The sequence below is a fragment of the Spermophilus citellus genome, assembly GCF_964194105.1.
Source record: "Spermophilus citellus genome assembly, chromosome: 6".
Lineage (NCBI taxonomy): Eukaryota > Metazoa > Chordata > Mammalia > Rodentia > Sciuridae > Spermophilus > Spermophilus citellus.
This window is the reverse complement of record NC_138187.1, coordinates 163,723,477-163,748,010: the sequence shown is the minus strand read 5'-3', so window position 1 is coordinate 163,748,010 and position 24,534 is coordinate 163,723,477. Positions and strand designations below refer to the sequence as shown.

Below are 24,534 nucleotides of genomic sequence, written 5' to 3'. Positions count from 1 at the left end.
CTATCAGGCTCACCTGTTGTCCCTGTGAGAGTTCTGTTTCTATTTTCTAATTTTATTTGTTCATTTTAGATATACTTTCTGTTCTTTTTCACACTTGAATAAATCCTGCTCTTTCCACCCTTGGATTCTGTTGTTGGGTTTGTAAGACAAGAACCCAGGGAAAAGTTGGCGGTGAGCAATGGTGTCCGTGGCAAGAGTGGTGGGCATGGCCCACCATCTTGAGCTCCCACCCTGAGAGCCGTAACACACTCTCAATACCAGAGGAAGAAGCTGGCTCTTCCAGGTGCCACACTTTGAGCTGATGCCACCTGCCAGGAGAAGAGGAGAATGGAGTTTGCTCTCAAAGTCTGGCTTCACTAGGACATTGAGTGGTAGAGCACCTGCTGGTATGGTGAGGTTCTGGGTTCAGTCTCAGAACCTTAAAAAAATAGAGAAATAGACACACATAAAAACATAAGTTCTCACTCCTGCCTAATGATTCTCCAGCCCAGCCCAGGACAATTGTCCTCTGCCTCAGAGCATGTCACATTTTCCATCTTGTAGTAAAGCTGTGTATGTATATTTTGTCTCCCCAGTATAGGGACAAAAGATATTTATAGAAGTGTAGGATAGGTATTCCTGTAGTTCAAATTCAGAAGTTAAAAAGGGTCAACAGAAACTCTTAAGCATGACACCATTGTCCCAGGGTACCCAATTCCTTTTCCCCCAGACTACCAATGGGACCAGTTTCTTGGAAATTGTTGATGTAAAATAATAACTTTAAAGGAAATAAGAAAATAGTTTACTTTGAGCCAAATATCAGTGTGACCATGGCCTTGAAACACAGATTCAAGTTAGTTTGGATGACGTTCCACTGTGGAAGAGGTTACATGAACTTTCATAGTCACAGAATAAAAAGTCATGAGTCAGTGTACTTACTAAATACATGGGTGAGGTCCTCCAGCAGGCGAACCCCAGTGAGATGGCGCAGTCTCCTCCACAGGGTTCAGGTGTCTCAGCTCTGAGGTTGGTGGAGGCTAGAGGTGTTTCAAGCTTAGCAATACATTCTGAGAGTTTTTTCTGTAAGTCACAAGGGTGTCAGATACAGAGGTTGATAAGAAGTGACTGTTAAAAGGGACAAAAGTAGCCCAAGATAACTTTGGTTCCCAATCTACACCACACCTCTGATGTTCCACTTAGCCAAGGTCACACGTCTGTAGGGTCTTTGGTACACAGATGCAGCTTCTTCAACCTCAGTCCATAGCAGAACCATACTCATCATGCCATGTATTATTTATTCCCTCTATCAAAAAGCAGAAATGCTAATGTGGAGGAGGAAAATGTTTTCTACCATCTTGGGTTCATGATTAAGATCTTATAACCCAAAATCAAAACAGAAAACAGAAAAGCATACAAATTATAACTTCCACATGACTTGAGAGCCTTTATAACAAATGGGAACTCAGTTAAATTAAAGTGATTTTCATAGTGGACTTGATGAGGAACGGTCAGTCATGGAGAAATATGATTGAAGGCAAAAGGATATGAGGTACCAGTGATCAACAAGGGACTTAGGAAGGCCTGTTCAGATTCTTCTTGGCTCATAGTCCTGGAGGGAGGATGCTCTTTCCTCCAGGTAGCCAGGAGGGCACTTCCTACAGGAAGGTCTCGTGACCTGTGTTTTAGTCAGATTTCTCACTGCTGTGACTAAAAGACCAGACAAGAACAATTTTAAAGGAAAGGTTTATTTGGGAGCTCATAGTCTTGGAGGTCTTAGTCCATAGACAGCTATTTTTTCTTTTTTATATAAAAGGTAGCATATCATGCATGTTTTTCTTCACTTTGCTTCTCTCAACACTGTCCCCTAGTGATCACTGTAGTGAGACCCTCCTTGGTGTTTCTACAGTGTATTTTGCTGTGTGGTGGAAGCTCTGCCTATTTAACTATTGACCCATTGGTTCCAGCTGCTGCTAGTCTTTATCACCGATAGTGTTGCAATGGTACCTGTGCATCTTGTCTTGTGCTATTCTTGCTAGTATGTTTTGGGAATAGTGTTGCAGAATCTCGATTCCCAAAAGACTAACTTCCAGGGTGACTGCTTTGTCAAATGGTATCTTTCTGCTAGGTTTGGCCAAGTTCCTCTTCGTCTGAATTGTGCCATTCTCCCCTCCCTCCAGCAGTGCCGAAGGGCCCTCCTGCATCACGGTTGCCTCACCAGTAGAGCACGTGCCACATTTTAGTTGTTTGCCAACCTTACCGGCAAGCAATGGTATCTTAGTGTAGTTTCAATTTGCATTCATCTTGTGATAAGAAAAAGTGATATTGGGCACCTTTTCAAAGGGCTAACAGTCACTTTCACTTATTTTCTGTGCATTGCCTGTTCATATCCTTGATGAAGCTTTTCTTTTTATTTTGAATTATTACCTTTCTGTAAACAGTATCAAATTCTAGCAAAAATACTCTGTCCAAGAGACCTCAGCTCCTGTGAAATGCAGTTGGAAGGTGGCATGGGACCCTAGAGTGTAGCTGATGTGTAATTAGCATATGGACAAAGCACAGATGTTTTCAGAAGTTGATGAAGGTTTGAATCTAAGGTAAGGAATATTGGATTTCTTGGGTATTTCAATTCACATAATTAACTAATCAATTCAACTAATAATGTTTGCGTACACACCGTGTCCGAGCGCTGTTCTCTCTCAAAGACTGGTGGAGAAGGAAAGGACATTATTCTCCTGACTCAAGGATCAGCCCTAAAGAATATACTCTTCTTTGCTATGATTTCCCCGTGTTTGCATTTTCTCCACCCAGTCAAAAGCAGTGGTAATGACCTGGTTTCTACTGCAAGAGTGCCTGTTAGTGCTAGCAGACCTTCAGCCTCACCTGTCTCAGAGAGGCAAAAAATCAACCAAAAAACGAAGAAAAAATACCAAAAACCCTCCAGAGGGCTTGTCATTGCTAAGTCACACACAGCAGGGCCCCTGGTTTTCAGTCTTCCTGAGTTATTTCCACAGCTCCGCCTGTAGAGCTAGGGGAGTAAGAATAACATCAATCGACTGCCTTTGGTGGCCTGGCCTTGTTACCTGGCTGAGCGGTACGTGGTGTGGCCGCGTTTCTGCCTGTTCCCTGGCCAAGCCCCAGAGCCCTCCTGGTCGTGGGCAGGTTCAAAGTGAAAGCAAGGTGTGTTTCATGTGGGGAGGCGACAGTGGAAGCCAGAAGTGGAGCACGAGGCTGGGGGCAGCACACCTGAGGGAAAGGCTGCGAGCCAGGGACCAAGGAGCTGCGAGGTGAGCAACGTGTGGGACTCCTGTGTTTATGTAAGGGCTCTGCATCTCTCTGCTGTGGCTGGGACCTGGGGTGTCCCCACAGTCTGAGTGCTGAGGGTGCAGTCCTCAGGGCGGTTCAGAGGTGGGGCTTTAACTGAATGGAACCCTGTTGAAGGGAGTAGGTCCCTGGAGGCATGCCCTTGGGGACTGTCTCTGTCCCAGCCCCCTTCCCCTTTCTCCCTCCGTCTGCCTCTCCCTCTTTCTCCTTCCTGGCTGCCTTGAGGTGAGTGGATTTCCTCCTCCATGCCCTGTGCTGCCACACAGTGGGACCAAAGCCACTATGGACTGAATCTCGGAGCCAAAATAAACTTTTCCTCCTATAAGACAATTTTCTCAGGTATTTTGTTACAGTGACAAAAAGCTGATAAACATTCAGTCTAAAAGAGAAAGTTCAATAATAAAGCTCAGAACTTAAATAGCTAGGCCTGAGACTGGGTCCTATCTGTCATTGATCGGCTTCATGATCCAAGTTTGACAAGTGCCATCATGTTCTGAGACCCGGTTTCTTCATCTTTAAATCAAGATTAATAATGCCTGGCTGATAGTGGCATGAAGATTAAAATGGTGTGTGTCTTTGACTCTGCTTTATAAAGCCCAGTGCTTCTCAGGAGATGCTCCTGAGCTGGCTCCGTGAACTTCTAACAGACCGTTTCCACCCTTGACAGCTTCCAGCATGCCTGTGCACACCGCAAGACATTTAGGCAGGGAAACCAGCTAATTGGGATTTGCTGAGTCTGATTTTCTGGAAAGCTGCTAGTGTCTGAAGCCTCTTCCTGGATACCTGCTGAGAAGAGACTTAAAACCCACCTTGCAAAGCTCCTGCCTCCAGACAGCTGCCACCTCCTCTTCTCACAGCAATCAGGGATAATTGCCGCTGGCACAGTGAGGCCCGTGCCCATTCGGACAGCACAAAGAAATTAGAAAACTCCTTGGGTTCTGATTGCTGGCGGGGGAGGGAGTGGAACAGCCTCAGTGTGTGTCCAGGTGCCATCCTGCAGGCACCCACTTCCGCCTCTGCTGCTCTGGAGATGCATGCAGGTGGGTGCTGCTGTCACGCAGGGCCCACGCACTGTGAGGCACTGCCCAACCCTGGAGGTCCCCACGTAGGCAAGGCTCAGAGTGAGAGTCTGTCCAGGCCTCTGGGAACATGAGGAGTGAGTTTCATGTGCAAGCAGAAAAGCTTTGATCATGGGAACCTGACACTGATTCAGGAAAAAAGGTTGTGGAAGATTCTCGCGCTGAATAAGCAATGCCCAATTAAGTCTTCCCACTTTAGAATTCCTCCAGCCAGTTCTGTGACAAAAAAGGGCAAAGTGGAAACTGGTGGGTTTGCTTCAAGTGCTAGAAAGGAAAGGACATCTCCTGGTGCCCTGTGGACCCTCCTCCAGCGGTGGAGGCAGCCCCTCCTCCTCCGCGAGGACACTCAAGGTGTCCTCAGAAGGCCCGGCCACTTCCTGGCCACCCTCAGAGGGCATCGCCTCCCCTTGCTGCCTGGGGTCCCAAGCCTGCCCCAGCTACAGGCCTCCATGCTCCAGGGACTGCCCGCCTGTTTCCTGTTTCTGCTCTCCTTATTCAAGGTCATTCACTCCCATTTTTTTAAAGGCTTAAGGCGGATTCCACAAATGCACAAATGATGAAAACCAAATAAAGGCAAAATCAATGTGAAGATAAAAATGAGGGGAAGGAAGTTGGAAGATAGACCCCTTGTCACCAGCTCTACTTAGGAATATCCTGCACAGGGGCTGGGTGTGCCCAAGTTTGACCTGGAGCTTCCTCGAAACCACTCTAAAGAGGAGAACACAAATTACGTAGAGTTCATGGTGTCCTTAAGCAAAAACAGTAGGTGTATAACAAATTTGTTGTTCATAACCTTCCTAGTAAGAGGACTTGGGAGAAAACTCTCCGGTGGATTCCACAAACGTGGCGAGCAGTGTCCTCAACAGTGTCCTGACAATAAACACAGAAGTGACCTAGTACTGTCTTCAACCACAGCATCCTGTGGAATACCGTGATTCCAGTGCCAAGGCGGCCTGAACCCAGGACAGCTCTGAGGGGTGGCCTGGGACAGAGTGAAGCAACTGTACCACAGACTTTGTACAATTCCCTGTATTGTTTCTTTCAATAGATATTTTGGAATTTACTGTTCAGCAGTGAATCCAAAGTCAGAACCCGTCGAGGCTTCTGGGGTGCACATGCTGTTTGTTGGGCTTCAGGTCAGACACGGCAAGCCAGCAGGGGAGGGAGGCCCCGTGGCATTCACTCTGAGGAGGGGGTTCCTCCTGGAAACATGGCCTGTGTCGGGGCCACCCCGCCTGGTTCTGCGTGGAGTTGGCCTGGGCGCCCCCGTGAGAAGGAAGAACTGGGAGGATGGCTCCAACCAGGAATGCAGCCCAGGTGAACCTCAGGTGGCCTGCCAGACCCTGGGGAACAGGAGGACTCACAGAGGAGAGCTGAAAGGGGCATCTTCAGCCCCGCCTCTGGTTGACTTGGAGGACTAGGCTGGGAACACACAGCGGGGCCCTCTGCTCTTGGCGTGGCCCTGGCCAAGTCGCGCCATCCAGCCATTATGGAGAAAGGAGGGGCTGCTGCAGCCCACACCTCTGGAACTGGCCGCAGGCATTGAGACCTCACCAGTGAAAACCAAAGCGTCTGACTCTGCCTGCCACACCTGGAGACCGTGACTGCGACCAGGAGCCATAGGGGGCCCTTGAGGACTGGGGCTCATGGGGGTGGGGCCACCTTGGAAGCTTGGCCTGGGGGACCAGGGCTGGAGCCAATACGCCTGGTCCCTGAGCCGCCTCCTCTGGCCACCTGACTTCAGTGCAGGGAGGCACAGGTCAGCACCCGGCTCTGGGCACCTGTGCGAGCACATGTTTCAGTCTCTTCTCTTTTGCCTCAGGAGGATGCCACCCACCCACCAGGGCACCAGGAAGTCTGGGGAAGTGGCAGCCCAAAAGCAACCCTGTTAAAAGACAGTTATAAGGAATCCAGTTTTTCAGATCTTCATTGGCTTTTCCTGGCAATTCTAGAATCTGGCAGCAATTCAGAATGTACCACCCCACCACATGTGCAGGCTGTATTTATAGCCAGAGAAAAGGAAGACACACAGAGAAAACAGAAGCAGGAAGACAGACGCCTTTGCCTTATTTCAATGTGGAGACACCTGCGATGGATGGGCCAGTGCCGGTCGTTCTGATTGGCCAAGACCTGGACACTGTTGCAGAGCAGATTCCAAGTTGTCAGCCTCTGTTGTTCACTTACTGACTTAGGGGCAGCTCCTCACAGGAGGAATCAGCCCGTAACCAGCAGAACTGCGCGGAGGGAAGTCGGTAGGTCAGTGCTCCAGGGGTCACAACTCCAGAGGGACAACCTGAGGGCCATACAATATGTGACATAAACTGTGTTGATATGTTGAATATGTGTGTGTGTGTGCTATATAGTATACATGATTTATGGCATATGTAGCATATTACATGATATGTAGTATATATAGTATATGAATAATATTACAGGGAAACAAACCCTCCATTCAAAGGAAGAGACCATCAGAGTGGATTTTAAAAGGAAGATTCATTGTAAATAGAATGACACAGGTCAAATCTAAAATAATTTAAAAAGACATCATGGCCAGGCTCAGTGGTGCACGCCTGTAATCCCAGCAGCTTGGGAGGCTGAGGCAGGAGGATCACAAGTTCAAAGCCAGCCTCAGCAAAAAAGCAAGCTGCTAAGCAACTCAGTGAGATGCTGTCTCTAAATAAAATATAAAATAGGGTTGGGGATGTGGCTCAGCGGTTGAGTGCCCCTGAGTTCAATCACAGATACCACAAAGAATAAAAAGAAAAGAAAAGAAAAAAAGCTATCATGAAGAAAATATCAAAGTTTTATATTAATATCAGTCAGTATAACTCTGAGACAGAGCATTGCCACTGATAAAAAAACGACCATTTCTTCCTACTGACAAAAAGGTTGATTCAGTAGGAAGACAATCATTTTAAATGTGTGTGGTTAATAACAGAACTTCAAAATAAGCAAAACAGATGAAAGTCTAAAAGCTAATTCCAGTTATTATAGTATTAACAAAATTTAACAAATTTTAAATTTAACAAAATAACTGCACATCCCCTTACTGAAAACTACAAGATTCTTCTGAGAGACATTAGAGACCTAAGTAATCAGATAAATACACCATTCTCACAAATTGGAAGACTCAGATGTTAAGATACCAATTTCTCCAACTTGATCTGTAATTAAATGTAATACTAATCAAAATTACAAGCATTTATTTTGTAAGCATAAAGTTAATTTTCAAAGGGATTTAGAATTGTCAAAACAACCTTGAAGAAGAATGAAGAGGACTCCAGCTGACTTATTGTAGACCCCAGGTGAGCAAAGCAGTGTAGTACTGGCATAAAACTAGATAAATAGCTCGATGGAGAAGCATGGAGTCCAGAACTAGAGCCACGTAGACGGTGTTTTGTTTTGTTTTTGTAAAGGTACCAAGGCAAGGGGGGAGAAAAGGCTTTTCTACAAATGGTGCTGGAACAGTTGGACCTACACAGAGTTAAAAATAGCACTAACCCCTAAGCTGAACCCCTCGCACTTCATCTGAACCTCAGTCCAAGAAAAGTCAGCCATATACATGGGAAGCAGAAGCCGCCTGGCTCCTAGAAGAGAAGTAGGAGAACACCTACAGCAGGTCCTCCGGGTGCAGAGTGCCAGGGAGAGCAGGAAATGTGGCCATCGGGGAGACTGACAGAATAAGCCAATAACCAGAGGATACGGGACCCAGCTGGTCACTGGCTGAGTCAAGGCAGACGGACCCAGGGGCTTGGTGGATTGGAATTGCAGGCACTGGTGTGAAGGAGCCTCTTTACTACAGAGCGATGGATGGAGAAGTAAATACCGAGAGGAAGAAGTCGAGTGTCTGGTTTGCTAGATCTTTCCACCGCCAGGGGGCCTGAGCACAGAGCTCCCTCACAGCTGTGAGCACTCCTCATTCACCCTCACGCACAGGCCTTGGCCTCTGCGTTCCACTAAACAAGCCCAGTGGTCCTGGAGAGATGGCTGTGTCAGGATGGGACAAAACAGAACACAACCAGCCTAGAAGAGGGACAGCAGAAAGTGAGGGAGTGTACAAGGAATGATGGGGACCCGGCAAAGGTCCAAGAAGCCAGCTGGAAAGGCAGGTCCCACTGCAGGTCTGGGACAACTGAGTATCAATATAACTATAGCAATGGATTCTAACCTGGTGCGTAACACTGAAGTGCAAGAATCTATAAAGCCTTCGGGGACCCATGAATAAATTACAGGTTTGATGAGAACTGAAATCTTCACATAGTCTCTAAGATCCTCCCAATACTTACGACTTGCAGTGGGAAGCGAGTAGCTTTAGCATGGAGAAGACTTGCTATACCACCTTGATCCAGTGATCAAAGCTAGTATCTCCAGTACAGGAAAATGGAAATCCAGCAAACCCTGTGCCTCGTGGCGGGTGCGACGAGAACAGCTTCGCATCTGTGATTGTCTTGTCAGAGGCAAGAGCTTCATCAGGAGAAAACATCAGTCATCTCGAATCGAGAGTCATTTTACAAAATAACTGCCTTGTACTCATCAGAGTGTCAAAGTCACAGAAAATCAAGGAAAGACACAGGAATTGTCACAGACTGAAGAAGATTAAATACGTGCGATAACCAAATGCACAGAGTATTTCTAAACTAGACCCTTTTGCTCTCACGGACATTGCTGAAAGGCTGGAGGGACCAGTGGGCTGGCCGCAGGGGCCCAGGAGGGTCCCGGGTTTTGGTGGCTGTGCCGCACTTGTGCAGGGAGATGCAGTGGAGCCCTGTGACTGCAACCTGCCCTCAAGCAGGTATCTTCGTAGTGTATTTAGACATTTTTTGTAAGATTAAGGTTGTTTCAAGAAAAATAATGTACAGGGAAAGTGTAGGGGAGGGACCCCACACAATCCCCACCACCCTGCACGTGTCCAGCAGCTCCCCAGACCACAGTGACCTGGAGGCACTGCTTGTTCTTTAGGTGCTCAGAATAGGCTGTGAGTTTCCTTTTGGGAACTTAAACTGCATCAGTGACTTTTATAGTGAATGCACTTTAGGGCGTGTAGAAGGGGGGCGAGCCCTCCTCTCCCTCCCAAAGGCGCACAAGGTGGGGTGGTGGGGATGGAGGGCACAGGGCTGCTGGTGAGGGCAGACGTCTGGGGGTTCTCTCCCTCCTCTGCTCTTTCTTTTCTTCCCTGCTTTGCAGCCTGGTGACCCCACAGAGGGTGTGGCCCAGCTCGCTGTCCTCTGGCTTCTTCTTGGCTCCAGCCAGGGTGAGTGGGGCTGATGGGGAGTGGGAGGAGGACTGGCTGCGGGGCTCTGCCCACTCCAGAGGTGGGTGCTGCGGCCTTGGCAGTAGCTCCCTCTCCTGCTGGCCTCCAGCCCTCCAGGCTGCACCCCTGCTCTCCCCTGGCTCCCTAGGCCTGGGGGAGCTCAGGAGTGTTTTCAGAACACCCTTTCTACAATAAAAGGCACAGGCTGAGCCACAGACGAAGGCCTTAAGAAGGTCGCTAAAGGCTCTGCACCAAAGCCTTCCTTTCCTGAGAAAGGTGGCTTCAAGTGAAGAGGATCAGCAGTCTATTTGCTTTGCCTTAGGGTCCGCCGGTCAGCCGGTCAGCCATGCGGGGAAGAAACCATGAAGACACAGGAGGGGTGACCTTCCACCTCTCCCTGCCTCCCCCTGTGGGAGGAGGTGAGTCCTGCCCTGACACCTGGCTCCATCTGGGCCCTGAATAGGAGCAGGGGCCACAGGGGCTCCTGCTCAGCTGAGGCTTCAAGGGTCACCTTGTGGTCCTGCCATCTGCCTTTTCCCTCGGCCTGAGACCAGCACTGTACAGGAGTTAGGGTGATCTTCAGCTTGGGCCACAGAATGAGGAAGACCCAGAACAGAGCTGAGCCAATCCGCTATGTTACCTGAGCAAGAAGTGACCGTGCTACCATGAGCCACTGAGAGTGTGTGTGGTCATGCAGCTTGGCCTGGCTTGAGCTGACCAAAACAAAGGCCTTTCTTCTGTGTTACAAAAGAAGTTATGGATGAAAAAGACTACACTTAGGACCACCTTTTAAACAGATGGACCCCCGGTACACTCCTCCCTGCGATGTACCCAGCCTTTCCCACCTGGCAAGGACAGGATCTATCTACACACTAGCAAGAAAGCTCAAGGTCAAAGATAGGCACATGGCTAAGAGTCTTGTGAAGAAAGCCAGCATTCTGAAGATCCCTCACTTGAAGTCAGAGGAGCTGTCTGGGTCATTTTCACTGTGGATGAGCCGGTCTTCAGCAGTGGGGCCAGCGATGAGGTCCACGGATGGCGAGCCTGGTGCTCATGGTGTCCATCAGCACCACTGTGTTTCCATAAGGATCGTCAGGGTCTTAGCGTGATCTGGGGACGACCCCTTCATTTCTTCAGTCCCATTACTTCCCTGCTTTGATGTAGCTGCCTCTAAGCCTAATTCTCCTGTAATTCCTATTATTTTTAGAGTGTGATTTTGAAGAATGCAAAGTTTTTCAGAAATGCACGTGGTGTCATCCTGGAATGTCTATTGTAATGGCTCACAGTGCCATGTTCGGATTCAGACCAAAAGCCCTGACTGGGCCTCCACTCTCACACTCCCTCCCCAATCCTCCCACAGGCTCAGGGCTGAGGGGAGGAGTGGGAAGTGCAGGGAGCTGGGGTTTGGGCAGTAGAGCCTCCTACCCACTCCACCACCTGCTGGCAAGGTTACCTGATGAGGTCCTTCTTGGAGCCCTGGTCCTCCTCTCTGATATGGGAGGAGGAGGAGCTAGCATGATGTGGCTGTGGCAGAACCGGCAGCCAATGGCTTTTCCTCCTGAACAGTCTAACAAGGCGAGGAGCCTGCATTTCCCTGCTTGCCCTGCATGGTGGGCAGCGCTATGACTAGTGCTTGCCCGAGCAGAACGGACATGGTCACCTCTGGGGCAGTTTAAGGAAGCTGCTATGCCTCTTGCCTGGCACACCTGCTCTGTTAGCTGCTGGCAGAAGGTGCCCAGCCCTGGGGCATGCGAGGCCACCAAGGAGACAGGCAAAAGACTGGGAACCTGGGTCTGGCTCAAAATCTGCTGGGTGGGCGAGAGGGAAACTGCTGTTGATTGGGCCTCACACACATTCAGTCCATGTTGTGTGGCAGTTTAGTTCATTAAGACAGAATCCACCCAACACCACAGAACCAGGGATACGAGCTTGCCCTCGTGGAGATAAGTTTTAAATCAGTACATCCTAGACCACAGCAGAGATTTTAGGACCCCCTTGAGAAAAAAGAGCAATTTCCAGACCTCCTGACTTCCCTGGAGCTGGGGGAATTTTGGAGTAGGAATGGGAAAGAAGAGAGGAGCAGGGTTGGCGTGGTTGACTGAGGAGGTGCAGAAGAACTAAGCAGAAACCAGGGCCAGGTCTTTCTGGAAACACACCTGAGAATAGGAGAGCTCTCTACGCAAACTCAGCAGCCAAGGGTGCCAAGGAGGCTGCTCCCACAGGACCACACTTCCCAACAGAACCACTTCTGCAGATGCCAGGGCCCCACCTGGAATATCCAGGGTGTGTGCTTGCCTGGCATGCACAAGGCCTGGGCTCCATCCCTAGCCTCACCCAAATCGAAACAAGTCAGAATATCCAGAGATGGGGCTAAGACCAGAGAATATTCCAGAATTTCTGCACGTGATAAGATGTCTGGTTACACTAGCACAGAGGACAAGGTTTCCTTGAAGGTAACCAACCTGTCCTATTCTGATTCCATGACCAGTCAGCCACTGAGGGCACGGTGGCCCCAGGTGAGACGGACCTGGGTCAGGTGGACAAAAAGAATCATCTGCTGGACGGATGTGAGCTACATATGACCTGTGGGGACATCTCTAAGCAGCATAGGGCCGTCCTTGGGTGACGTGCACAGCCAACATTGTCATATGCCTTAATATTTGAAACCGCAAGGGAGGATTGTGTGAAAACTGACTCGAGTGCCAAACAAGGGCCAGTTGGGTGGCTTTTGACTCTTCTGCAGCACCCTGAGTCTCTGAACTGTCCATGAAAACCGTGAAGTGGGAACGGGTGCCAGTCAGCCTAAGGAGACCATATTGTGGGTGATTTTGACAGTGAGAACCTACAACAACCAAATTCCACTGAGTTTCTAGACTGAGACAAGTTCACCTCCAGGGCATCAAGGTGCAGCCTGCAGGTCGCCTCCTCTTTGAAGAACCCAGACTGCCTCGGGCTGCTATCTGCCCCACCACGTCCTGTGGCCTCGTCCCTCCCTCAGGTAATGGTGTTGCTGGGTCACTTTCTCCACTAGAGCCTCGCCCCTACCTAAGGGTGTCCTGGGGACCAAGAGGACAGGCATACAGTAGGTGCCTACAAATCACCTGCTGTCGTGCATACAGTAGGTGCCTACAAATCACCTGCTGTCGTGCATACAGTAGGTGCCTACAAATCACCTGCTGTCGTGCATACAGTAGGTGCCTACAAATCACCTGCTGTCGTGCTGACGTGATGGGTCCGATTTCCTGGTTCTCGTCCTCACTTGGGCCATCCAGACAAGACATCGATATTTGCTTAACAGTAAACTGCGCTTGGATGAGAACAGCCATGGGATGGCCCCAGGCAGCAGGCAGGGCGGTGGGCTGGGGGGCCGAGGCCGAGGCTGAGGCGTTCACAAGCCTCCACCAGGTGCACCATGTGGGCTGGGAGGCAGAGGTGGGCTCGCCACTCCTTCTGGGAGCCACCCAGGGAGGAGCCATGGGGAGGGGGGGCCCCTGTACCATCCGTGAGCTCGTGGGTGTTCATTTTAGATCAATTCAGTTAACTGACAAGTGGGGCACACCGTCCTATCAGAGAGGACCCACAAAGGAGGCCCGCCCTTCCAAAGCAGGCTCCCAGTCACGCTGCGGGGACTCCAGGGAAGCAGGAGCTGTGAGGCCCGGGCGCCCCAGGGGTTCCTACTCCAGGCCAGCTGAGGCTGGGGCAGCTGGAGGCTGAAGGCCAGCTGGCGTGTGCCCGGGAGTGAGGTGAACAAGGGAGTCCTCCGCGTACTCATTTATTCTTTCACTCTTTCAGCAAAAATGCACTCAGCGCAACCCTCTGTGGGGTGCCCCTCTGGGTGCTGGGCTCCCTTGCAGGGCTGGCATGGCGTCCTCGGGCAGTTCTGAGCAGGGCTGCCCACGTGCTGTGCACGCCTGCAGGAGCTCCGGCCAGCTTCAGCCGCTGGAGGCTGTAGCCTGGTCCAGGTCTGGGGGCAGACCCTGAACTAGGTGTGGCAGTGGGCAGGGGTCATTTTTCAGGGGAGTGGGTTGGCGGGTTGGTCACAGGTGGGATTCCTTCAGCCAGGCCAGCCAGGCCCCCAGAAGCAAGCGTGGGGAAGAAGTGCTCCCACCACTGCCTGGGCTGGAGGACAGAGCCGGGCCTGGGAGAAGGAGGCCAGGAAGCAGGAGGCTGCGCCCCAACCCTCCCTGCACCCAGCTGCAGCGGCCCGTCACTGTCCAGCACGGTCAGGGGATTCGCGCCCTGAGCTCCTCTGGTCTTCGTGCCTGTAGTCGTCTTCCTCTTCCCTCCCTCTGGAAAGCTCTCTCAGTTGCTCTGATGGCTCCTGGTAAGCCGCCCGGTTCCTGCAGGCCGTGATGACAGAGGGGAAGGTCCCTCACCTGGGCCCCAGGAAGCTGGGCTCCTGCAGACTATGGGAAGAGCAGCCTTCACACCCGCCACCCCACCGCCACTGCAAAGGGACCTGCATGGAGGGTCAGGCAGGGAGTGGGCAGGAAGGTGCCACAGACCTGACCTGCAGGCACTAGGGAGCAGCACAGGGACCCGCCCAGACCTGGCCCCGGCCAAGCACAGACCACAGAAGCCAGCCCTGGGACTGTTGGGTGAGCTGCTACAAAATAGGGGTGCCAACATAGTAGGTTCCCCGGAGGGGGTGGACGTGTCTGTGAGGAGTGGGCTGCCCAGGCCCCCCACGGCTGTGCCCAACACTCACGGCCTCGTGTCCTCCTTGTCCACCTCCTTGTCATCCTTTTCCCGGAAGCAGCAGCAGTAAATGATGATGCCGATGATGATGAGGGCTGCCACCACGCCCCCAGCAATGCCCGCATACAGGGCCACGTTCATGGAGGCTGCAACAGGTCAGAGCAGCTCACTCCCCAGCCCCAGGGGGCAGCGGGCAGTGCAGGGGGCTGGGGCAGGTCCCTCCCAGCCTCTGGGCCCGTGGCACTGTTGGCTTCTGGCCACACCCCTCAAAAGATATAGTCTACAGGACTGTGACCAGTCAGGCCAGGGACACTCCTCAGGTTAGAGAAGGGACAGATTGGTCCCTGGTTCTGTACCTCAACACCCTGGGTCACCCAAGCTCTGAGACCTCGGGTGTTAGTCCTGCCAGCTCCTCGCTCATGCTAGAGCTAGACCTGGTGTCTAGCTGAAGAGTGTCCCACCCTAAAAAGATGGGCCCGGGCCATGGCAGCTGTCCCTGGGTACAGCCCCATGATCCCTGAGTGACTCTTGGGGCAGAGGACTGGGACCCTCCAGAAGGCCAGGTGCTGAAGTCTCAGGCTCCACTTCCAAAGATCCAGTGAACTAGACTGGCCCCCAGGTGAGGGCAGGCCTGGGACAGGAGGCATCTTGCCAGGTCCCCATGCTGCCCTGCCAGTGAGTGGCCATAAGGGAGTCCCAGTTCATCTCCCGGGGCTCAGCTGAGTTGGGACCACGGCCAGCCACCCGCCCACGGCTCTCACGGGGTCTGACAGCCACGGTGATGTTGCAGAAGGCCGTCCCCACGTCGTTGCTGGAGGTGCAGATGTAGTAGCCCGACATGTCTGTGGAGATGTTCTTCAGAAAGACGGTCTGGCCTGAGACTGAGGGGACAGCAGATGGTGAGGCCGGGGCAGGCAGGGCCCGTGGACGGAGCCGCAGCAGCCGCTTGCTCTGGGCAGGGGAATCTCCACCTCCATGGCCGGAGCCCAAGCCACAGTGGCTCAGTGGCACGCGGCTTGTTAGCCCTGCGTCCCTCGGCAGGCCCCGTGGCTCCCTTGGGCCTGATTCCCCACCATGGTCAGAGCTGGCCACACCTGCCCCGCAGCTCGTGGGCGGGACATGAGGTACTGCTGGTGAACGTGGCCTGGTGTGGCCTGAGGGCTCCAGGGAAGCACAGGAGCAGGGCTCGGAGGGTGCTTCACGGCTGGAAGGCTGCTCACCACCCGAGACCTAGCTTGGAAGGCCAGGCTGAGCACAGGTGTCTGCCCCGAGGGGGAGTGGGGTGTGGGTATGGGTGTGTGGGGGTGTGTAGAGGTGTGAGGTGAGGGTGTGGGGGTGTGGGGGTATGGGTGTGGGGGTGTGGGGTGTGGGGGTGTGTAGGGGTGTGGGGTGTGGGCGTGTGGTGTTGGCTGGGGAGGAGGCAGGCTCTGGCTAGGCTCTCTTACCCCCATGGCTCCAGGGAGCCAGCCTCTCTGAGCCTCAGCTGGGAAGTGGAGTGAAGACACCTGAGTGAGGGAGCAGCGGCAGCCTCAGGAGGAGCTGGAGACCCGGCCTCCTTGTTGACTGCAGAGCCAGCCTCCACACCTGCTGCCACCGGGTGGTCACATGCCCTCCGGGGCCCTCGTCCTGCCCTCGCTGTTCCAGAGCTGCCCCTAACCTTCAGCAACAAGTCCAGCTCCTCTCCTGGTGACAGGTTATAGGCCTGGCCTGTCCACCACCTGGCTTCATCTCCTGCCCCTTCCCCAGGGGGAAGCCCCGCCTGGCAGCCTCTGGCCTCTCCCCAGCGCCTTTCCTGTCTGGATGTGCCACGCAGTGCACAGAACCCTCCACGTGCTCAGCCCTCCAACAGTCTTGTGCGGTGGGTGGAACAAGGGCGCCCATCTCCAGGTCCTGGACACAAAAGTCCTGTTCAGGTCTCGAACTCCCTGGAGAACACCACAACTGTCCTTCAAAGTTCACACTGTGAAAGCCACGCATGCCCATTATGAGGATGTGCAAGGGACCCAAAGCTGTCCCTCCAGCTGGTTTAACCTGGAGTCTACAAGCTGACCACAGCTAAGGACCACCAAAGAGGGCCCTTGCCCTTTGGCCTATTCTGTCCACAGAGGAGAAAACACAGAACAAAATCCCAATGGCGCTGTTGGAGCCAAGAGCGAGAGGTTTCATGTGTTCTGAAGGTCGGAGGAAGCCTTGCAGGAGTGGGCGCCACCAGGCCCCATACCTCACCACAGGCCTAGGGCTGCTTTCCTCCAGTCTTTTCACAAATGCAGTACATTCTTCTAATTCCTCCCTGCACACGGGGACACTGACCCCTGGATTCTCTCGGAGGCTGCCCTTTCTGCCCTGGAATCCCACCTGCGTGTTCCAGAATAACACTGCTGGTCCTGGCAAGGGGGTCCTTGAGCCAAGTGAGCTTAGGTGTCTCTGGGCAGGCGTTAATGCGCTCCCTAAGGCCCAGCTCTCCGCGTCCCCAGGTGCTAGCCAGCCCTGGGAATCTCTGATAAGGGTTTATGGCACCAGTGGTCCCATTTCCTCAGTGCACTGGGTCTTGTTAAAAGGGGAACACGCTGTGGGGAGGAACACGCTGTGGGAAGTGCTCGCAGACCCTGGGTAAGCTTAGACCTGAAGCTTGACAAGGTGACACTCCATCTAAGGCCAGGCGCACACAGCGCCCTGCAGACGGTACCTGGCGGGTGGGGCAGCGTGGGGCACAGCTGCTCTGCAGTGAGCCGGGCACAACCACTCTGTGGGTCTGCCTTTGTGAAGGAGCTGGGGCTCCAAAGCTGCCTTGTAAAGGGACTGATCAGTTCTGACATCCAGGGAAACTGCCGTTTCTGCTGCGGTGGTGACACCTTGTGGCTAAGGGGTACACAAAGGGGACAGCCATTGCCTCCCACCTTCACTTGGTTGCTGCTGTGAGAAGTTCCCCTCCCGGAATCCCTGGTCCCCCCAGACACCAATGTCGGGTTATCAAGGCCTGACTTTTCTGCCCATCCCCTGCCTCTATGGCTTGACATGAGCTCTGGCTGCCACCGCTCACCCTGGGGGCTCAGGATCCTCCTGACCCACCCCTGCCCTTCACCACCTCCTTCCCTAAAGTATTCCAGCCTCCTTCCCGGATGTGGAACTCAGCTGACCGGCATGGGCTACAAAGTGTGCTCAGAGGTCTCCCCTGGGTGAGCTCTAGCCCTGCCCACGGCCTCCCAGGAAGGTGACTAGGCTCTTCCTGGTTTTGTCGTTTCTCAGATAAGGATAGCAAGGGCAGAGGGGCTGCAAGACACTCGCAGCTCCAAGAGGAGAAATCCTGGCTTCCTGGTTGCAGATCCCTGTTCCTTTCCCTGCTAGTTTGTTTCCACTGAGCACCAAGTCAGAAGGGACCGATCTCTGATGTTGGACATTCTGTCTGCGAATGCAGGAGGTCGGAGGGGCCATGCCAACATGGTGGGCTGCAGTGTTTTAAAAGTCAGAAGAGGTTTCAGACCGACACGCAGAGGAAGAAGATGGGGACAGGTTCCGGGCCCGTGGCAGGTGGGGTGGGAGAGCCTCTCCTCAGGACCTCAACATCTGGCACTGGTGCGGCCATTCACAGCCCTGCCTGTCCCCCAAGGTCCCCATTCTGACTGAGGCAGGACAAAGCTGCTCCCTCCAACCTCCTGTCTTGCTCTTAGACCCCCCGGGGATCACCTGAGAACTAAGCTTTGGCTCCTGGTCACAGAGAGGTCTCTCCCGGGAGAGGCAGAAGGGCTGGGACCCGGTGCCCTGGGAGGCTTCCAGAAGGTGCTGAGGCCCACGGCAGAGGCCTGCCTCCCTGAGGGACCCTTCAGGCCCTGTCATCCCTGTCTTCAGGAGGGTGCGGCACTGCGTGAGCGGCGGGCAGCTGGTGCACTCACGCAGGACTTTCCACACGGGCCGGCGCCAGGCGAAGGCAGTATAATATTTGTAGAACTCTTTTTCCCTCCTAGCTTCTCTCTGGACTTAAAGGTCAAATACCAGCTGCCCAGCACAGAGCTGGTCTCCTGGCAACAGTAGCAAACCTCCCGCCTCCTTCCTTGTGGCCCATGTAGTGAGACTGGGGGCAGGGCCATAAAGGGGTGGTGACTTTGCAGAGGAGGGGGTGGTGAGCCTGGGTGGACTGGGATGGGATTCAGATAGGAGGTGGGACTAGGACATTCCCCTCTTGGGTGGAGCCACAAGCTTAGACTCAGGGCCTCAAATGTACACTTTAGGTCATAATTAAAATCCCACCAGTGCCTCTGCGCAGAGTGGCCATCAGTTTGTGCTTTCACAGGAGAAGAACAGGATGGGGAACGAGGAAACTGAGACAGCACTTATCACATGCTTCTGCTGAGTGCTTCTGCTAAGTGCTTCCCGTGAATCATTTTCATTTCTCACAAATACCTGCCAGGTAGGCCTTATGAGATACCAGTGCTTGAATGGAAGGCCCCAGAATCACAAGCGCCCAGTGGAGGAGCAGCCCTCCAGGGCATCTGACTGGTCAGCCCTGCCTCCCAGCCGCCCTCGCCTCCCCCCGCTGTCCCTCACCTGGCGGGACCAGTGGCCGCTCCTGGTTCTGGGTGCTGTAGCTCTTCCAGCTGTACTGCGGGGCCGGGGAGCCCTCTGCTGACTGGCAGGTCAGCTGGATGTTGTTCCCAATCACTGTCTCTCCCTCAATGCCGCAGTCCGGCTTGGAGGGTGGCACTGGGAAGGAGAAGGAGCACGTTGGATGGGGTGGGCCGCCACCTGCCTCCCCAACACACATCCACGCACAGACCACCGTGTTCGTTCCCAGGCCGAGGAATCTGCGCTCGGTGGTGAGACGGGACGCTGGGAGATCACTTCACTTCAAAGTATGGGCTCCCGCTGTCACCCGCCGAGAGGCAGCACGGACGTGGCCAGCATGGTGTCCGGCAGGGGCACCCCAGCTCGGATCCTGTGCTCTCTACTTCAGAGTCACGGGATTTTGAAGGCAGTCCAATGTGGCCATCATAAAGATGGGGAACTGAGGCCCAGAGGGGACACCTCTCATGGGTGCTGGCGAGCTGGGATAGCCCCCAGTTCTCCTGACTGCAGACCCAGCGCCCACGGCACACCCCTCGCCACGTTGGGGAAATCCCACTCCCTCAGGTCCCTCACCTTCCTATCTGCAAAATTAGGGACATCACACCTCTCCGTAGAGGGCCAGAGGCGATGCTTTTACATCTGTGGACTGCGTTACTGCGACTGCTTTTTAAATAACGCTTTAGACCTGCGGAAACAGGCAGTGGCCTGGACCTGGTGTTGGCCACCCCTCGGTCAAAGGCTCTCGAGAGCCCTTCAGCTCTGACCTCTCAGTGACGTTCTCTGGTTTTGCTTTAGCCCCTTCCCTCATTGTGCTCAGAAAACACATCACTGCCCTGGCTGGATGACAGGAGGGACCCTGGGCAGCCCCAGAGGTGTCCACTGAGACCAAAGGGACACAGGGGCAGGGATAAGAAAGGGGAGCCCCAGCAAAGAGGTTGCAAACCCACAGGCCACCAACAACCCGCATCATCAGCTACCCACAGCCTCCTTGGGGCCTGGAGCCTTTCCCCCAGCGGCCTTCACAGGCCACGGTGTAGGGTACGTCAGCAGGCCTGCCTTACTGGGCACTGTCATGCCAAAAGTGCTGGACACTGCACCAGGAAACCCCGGGGGCAAAGGACAAGCAGTCTCACTGCCTCCAGGCAGACAGCCAGGCCCACTCACACACGGCTGGGACGTGAAGGAGAGTGGGGGTACAGGAGGCCGATAGTGGAGGTGGGTGGGCCAGAGGAGAGGCGGGGCACTCCAGGCCAGGCCGACAGAAGGCTCTGTGTGCGAAGGCTGGAGCTTGCTGGAGGCCTCCGGCAGCGGCCTGAGGGTCGGGGAGAGGACATTCACACGCCCCCTGGGATGGCTTGCTTGCCGTTGAACAGTGCCACCACTTCTGCCATCCATGTGCACAGTCACTGAGCATTGATTGTCATCCCAATCTGGGCCCCACCCGGAAGTTACGGGGAACAGCTGTCCAGGACACACCTTCCTGCCCTGGCCAGCAGCTGCAGTGCTCTCTGAAAACAGGTGTGTTGCTGGGTGTGTCCAACATCCCTAGCCGCCAGAGAGCCAGCCAGGCGTGAGGAGGAGGGAGAACACATCAGACGCACTTGCTCATTGCTGCTCCCAGGAGGACAGTCCCTAAACCTAAGGGGCAGAGGGATCCCATCCAGTCCTCCTATATCCCGGCCCAGTTCCCCAGGATTGCAGCAGCATGAACCCAGGGAGGCTGCCACCCGAAGACTATGAACCAGCTGCCTTCTTGCCCACTTTGGGGATGAGAGGTTCCTGGGGGACAAGAGGAAGTGACATTTCCAAGGAACCAGGACAGGCCTGCTGCTTCTCTCTTGAGCTCCAGGGGGGTGCAGAACAGGGCTCTCTGCTGCCCGACCTTTCCCTCTTGTTCCCAGGCAGCCTTCACCAGGAGGCACAGCCCTCAGGCCACAGGGGAGCCGGCAGGAGCACCAACACCTGGAGGAGCCCCAGCCGGCCAGAGTCCCACCAAGTCCCACCAAGTGTGGGGCTGCACCTAGAGCCCTGCTAGGCCAGGTAGCTCCGTGAACCGCGACAAAGGGGAAGGGGAGTAACCAAGGCCAACTGCATCTCCAGAGGCATTAAAGGAGGAGGAGGAGGGGGTGGGTGGGGATGATGATGATTCTGGAGCATTTGAAGACCAGCCTGATGGGGAAAGCCTGGAAATCACATCCTGAATTTCTCAGGAGCCCAATTTGAGATGATGGCAAGAAGGCAGCAGCCAGCCCCAGGAGGTGAGCTTTCCACAGCGCCCTGGCCTCTGCAGGCCGCCCCTGCCCTCATTGGGCTCCCACCAGAGGCCGGGCGACCTCCACCGAGCAACACGCGCGCCGGTTCTGCCTCCCGGGCCTTCTTGAGCATCCCTGGGAGGCGGGACGCCTCGCCCCCGCTGCAGACGCCAGGGGGCGCCAGAGGCCGCGCGGGCGCTGCGCACCTGCTCCAAGATCCAGGGACCCACAGCAGGCCACGGGGCAGCCGGCAGTCTCCGCCTACCAGCCGCCCTGCGGAAGAAAACTTCCAAGAATTGTTAGTAGCATGTAGGACAAAGTGATCTCTTTCTTTTTAAAAGCAAAACATTGATTTCACTGAGTGATGTGTTTCAGATTGAACTTGTGTCCTTCACCCTCAGGCTGGCTCCTGACACGGAGTGAAAGGACCTGGAGCTGTTTAACCCCAGCAACATGTGTCTCCGTGTGTGCGCGCACTGGGGTTATATGACAGCGTTGTCCCTGTGGGGGACATGGCCACCGCCTTGATGTGCACCATAGGAAACGGTGGAATGATCATAGTCCATCCAGGTGGCAGAGTTTACGCCGTGACTGGGTGGGTCTATCTGTATTGATCAGGAGAAATGTGCGTGAAGAATCAAGGAGAATCAAGTTGCTCCTGCTTTGGAGCCTGAGGGAGCAGGAGGACCTGCTGGCCTGGCCCGGGCGGCCCACAGAGGAGGGTGGAGTGGTCTTTGCGGTTATCTACGCAGCACTAGCTTGTGTGGCTGTGCAGTCTGGGTCCCTGAAATGCTTTCAGTCAAGCATCCCCTTATGCAGTTAGAAATAAAACACTGCCAGGTGCTGTGAAGGGGAAAGAAACAGAAAAGTGACCTTTTAAACAGAAAAAGGTTTGACGAGTCGCTGCCTCCTGGGGTAGGGCTGTTCCTCACAGTGGGCCTACATGGCGCCCACTGAGGTTTTTCCAATACTCGCTTTGAGAAGTTGCTTTCTTCCTCTCTGTCTCATCTGAAGACCCAGGATACTGAAGTAGATGATCTTTTGGGCCCTTCCAAAACCATACATTCCAATAAGTCACTGGTCTCAGAACGTCTTCAAAAGTAGCGGAGGAGCTGAGGCTGGGGCTCAGCGGCAGAGCGCTTGCCTAGCGTGTGCGAGGCCCTGGGTTCCCTCCCCAGCACCACAGAAAACAAACAAAACCCAAAGGTAGCGGAGGCTGACAGTGGTGTCTGCCGGGCGGGCGTGGGAGGGTGGTGTGGGGTCTTCCTCTGGGAGCTGCACTAGGACAGGGAGAGGCGCACTCCCTCAGTCACCACGTGGCCCTGAGAGCCCCATATTGAGGCACAACAGGATTGGGGGCTTCCCTTTTTCTTCTCTTTCATGAGTTTGTCATGGAAAGGGAGGAGCTGATGTGGGGAGAAGAGCTCCGGGTGGGAGGGCCACTCCAGACCCTCCTTCTCTGACCTCTGGAACAGTCTGCCATTTGTGGAGAACTCAGGCAGTCCTCATTTCAAAGGGGGAGCAGTGGGCCCTGCCCTGGGACAGACTGGCAAGCCACTGCTGCCTGTCGTCTCACCTGGGGAACCTACCACGGTACCAAATACCCTGCATTATCACCAAGTACCCTGCCACCAAATACCCTCCTTATCACCAAGTACCCTGCCACCAAATACCCTGCCTTATCACCAAGTACCTTGCCACCAAATACCCTGCCTTATCACCAAGTACCCTGCCACCAAATACCCTGCCTTACCACCAAGTACCTTGCCACCAGGTGCTTTTACTGGCCCCGGCCCCTTCCCACCACCCAGGAGAGAGATGCAGCACTCACCCAGGACCAGCAGGCGGACGCGTGACTTGGAGGTGCCCACCATGTCTGACAGCAGCGAGACGGAGCACTCGTAGGTGCCGTTGTCATCCATGGTCAGCTGGTCGATGGTGATGGAGGCGTCCGACTGCCCAACACGGCTGGATATGTTGACGCGATTCTCATAAAGCTCGCCGAAGATGTAGCTTTGGGTCTTAAATGTCCAGATGACCACTTTTTCCTGAGAGGAATAACAAATGCCACCTGGTCCTCTCCCCCAAGGCCCTGACCTGGGCCTGTCCTTGGTGGCCCTGACTGGCTCCCCCGAGACCCCAGAGGCACAGACACGCAGGCCCCTCGGACCAGAGCCAGCGCAGGTGCCCATTGGTGGTGCCTTCAGCTCCTGTCCCTCTGGGAGGTCTAGGATTCACCTTAAGTGGAAGGACTGGAACCCTGGGAAAGGGGAGGGCAGTTCAGCCCCCGGGGCACTTGTGTGGCAGCGGGCTTTCTGGGATCCCTTGGGCCTCTCTGGCTGACCACCCGCCCCCTGTCTCCTCCCCTTCAGTCAGACGGCCCGTGCTTACTGAGCACCTGCCGCGTGCAACCACCCAGGGCTTCCAACTCACTTTCTTTTCTGTTTTCTTTTACTTCATTTTTATTTTTTTGATACTGAGGATTGAACCCAGAGGCACTCAACCCCTGAGCCACATCCCCAGCCCTTGTTATTTAGAGACAGGGTCTCACTGTGTGGCTTAGGGCCTTCCTAAGTGGCTGAGGCTGGCTTTGAACTCGGGACTCCTGCCTCACCACTGAGCTGCTGGGAGGACAGCGTGCAGCACAGGCCCAGCCCCCTGTATTTTCTTGACTCCTGGCTTTGGAAGTCATTTATGTGCTGATAACTGATTGTTGGCCTAACAGCACATGGCGGAGCTGGACCCGGACATTCCAGCTAGGCTGCTTGTCTTCTAACCCCAGTTCTGCCACTCACTGCTCGGGTGACCTTGAGCATGTGCTTGACCTCTCTGTGACCCCATTTCCTCTTGTGCCTGCCTCAGGGAGCTGCAGTGAAGGCACAGCAGGTAGCTCAGGCAAGGCAGCCAGGCGCAGGGGTTTTGACGCGCGGCCTTGCTGAGCCTCTGCTTGGCTCCTGCTTGGCTCCTGGCACTCGGGGGTGGGTAACTCGGGGGATCTTTTCCAAGAGTGATGGGCTGGCGGGCAGCCACGCTTGGCAACCTCTAAGGCCAGCACTGGGACTGCCCAAGACAGGCATCACTTCTAGGCGTGGAGCTCGGGGGCCTCCTAAGAGAGGGGCTAGGAATCCTGAAAAATAACAGAGAACTAGCCAGCGGAGGGCTGGGGCTGGCTGTGCCGGGAGGAGCCAGTGGACGTCGGGGCAAACGGACCAGTCGGTGGTCAGTGTGAAGGAGCTGGAGGGAGGATGGCAGGGAGGGGGCGGGGGAGGCCAGTGGCGGCTGCTCCTTGGGCACTGCCCGCCCCACGTTGGCTGCGTCCCGGCAGTTGGCGTGTGTCAGCTCACACCCCACGTGGTGGATCTTAGGGTTCCAGCTGCATCCCGTGAGGCAGAGC

The 24,534-nt window shown here is 54.4% G+C and overlaps 1 protein-coding gene across 1 annotated transcript; it reads right to left on the bottom strand.

Annotated features, from left to right (window-relative positions):
• Window positions 1-13,386: 13,386 nt before the first annotated feature.
• On the bottom strand, window positions 13,387-23,162 carry GPA33 (glycoprotein A33). The gene is made up of 5 exons (XM_081299056.1): window positions 22,972-23,162; window positions 18,871-19,026; window positions 15,090-15,209; window positions 14,339-14,474; window positions 13,387-13,970 (listed from the first exon to the last, which is right to left on the bottom strand). The coding sequence occupies exons 1-5, from the start codon at window positions 23,060-23,062 to the stop codon at window positions 13,838-13,840; spliced, it is 636 nt and encodes a 211-aa protein (XP_081155182.1). The 5' UTR covers window positions 23,063-23,162; the 3' UTR covers window positions 13,387-13,837.
• Window positions 23,163-24,534: the final 1,372 nt, after the last annotated feature.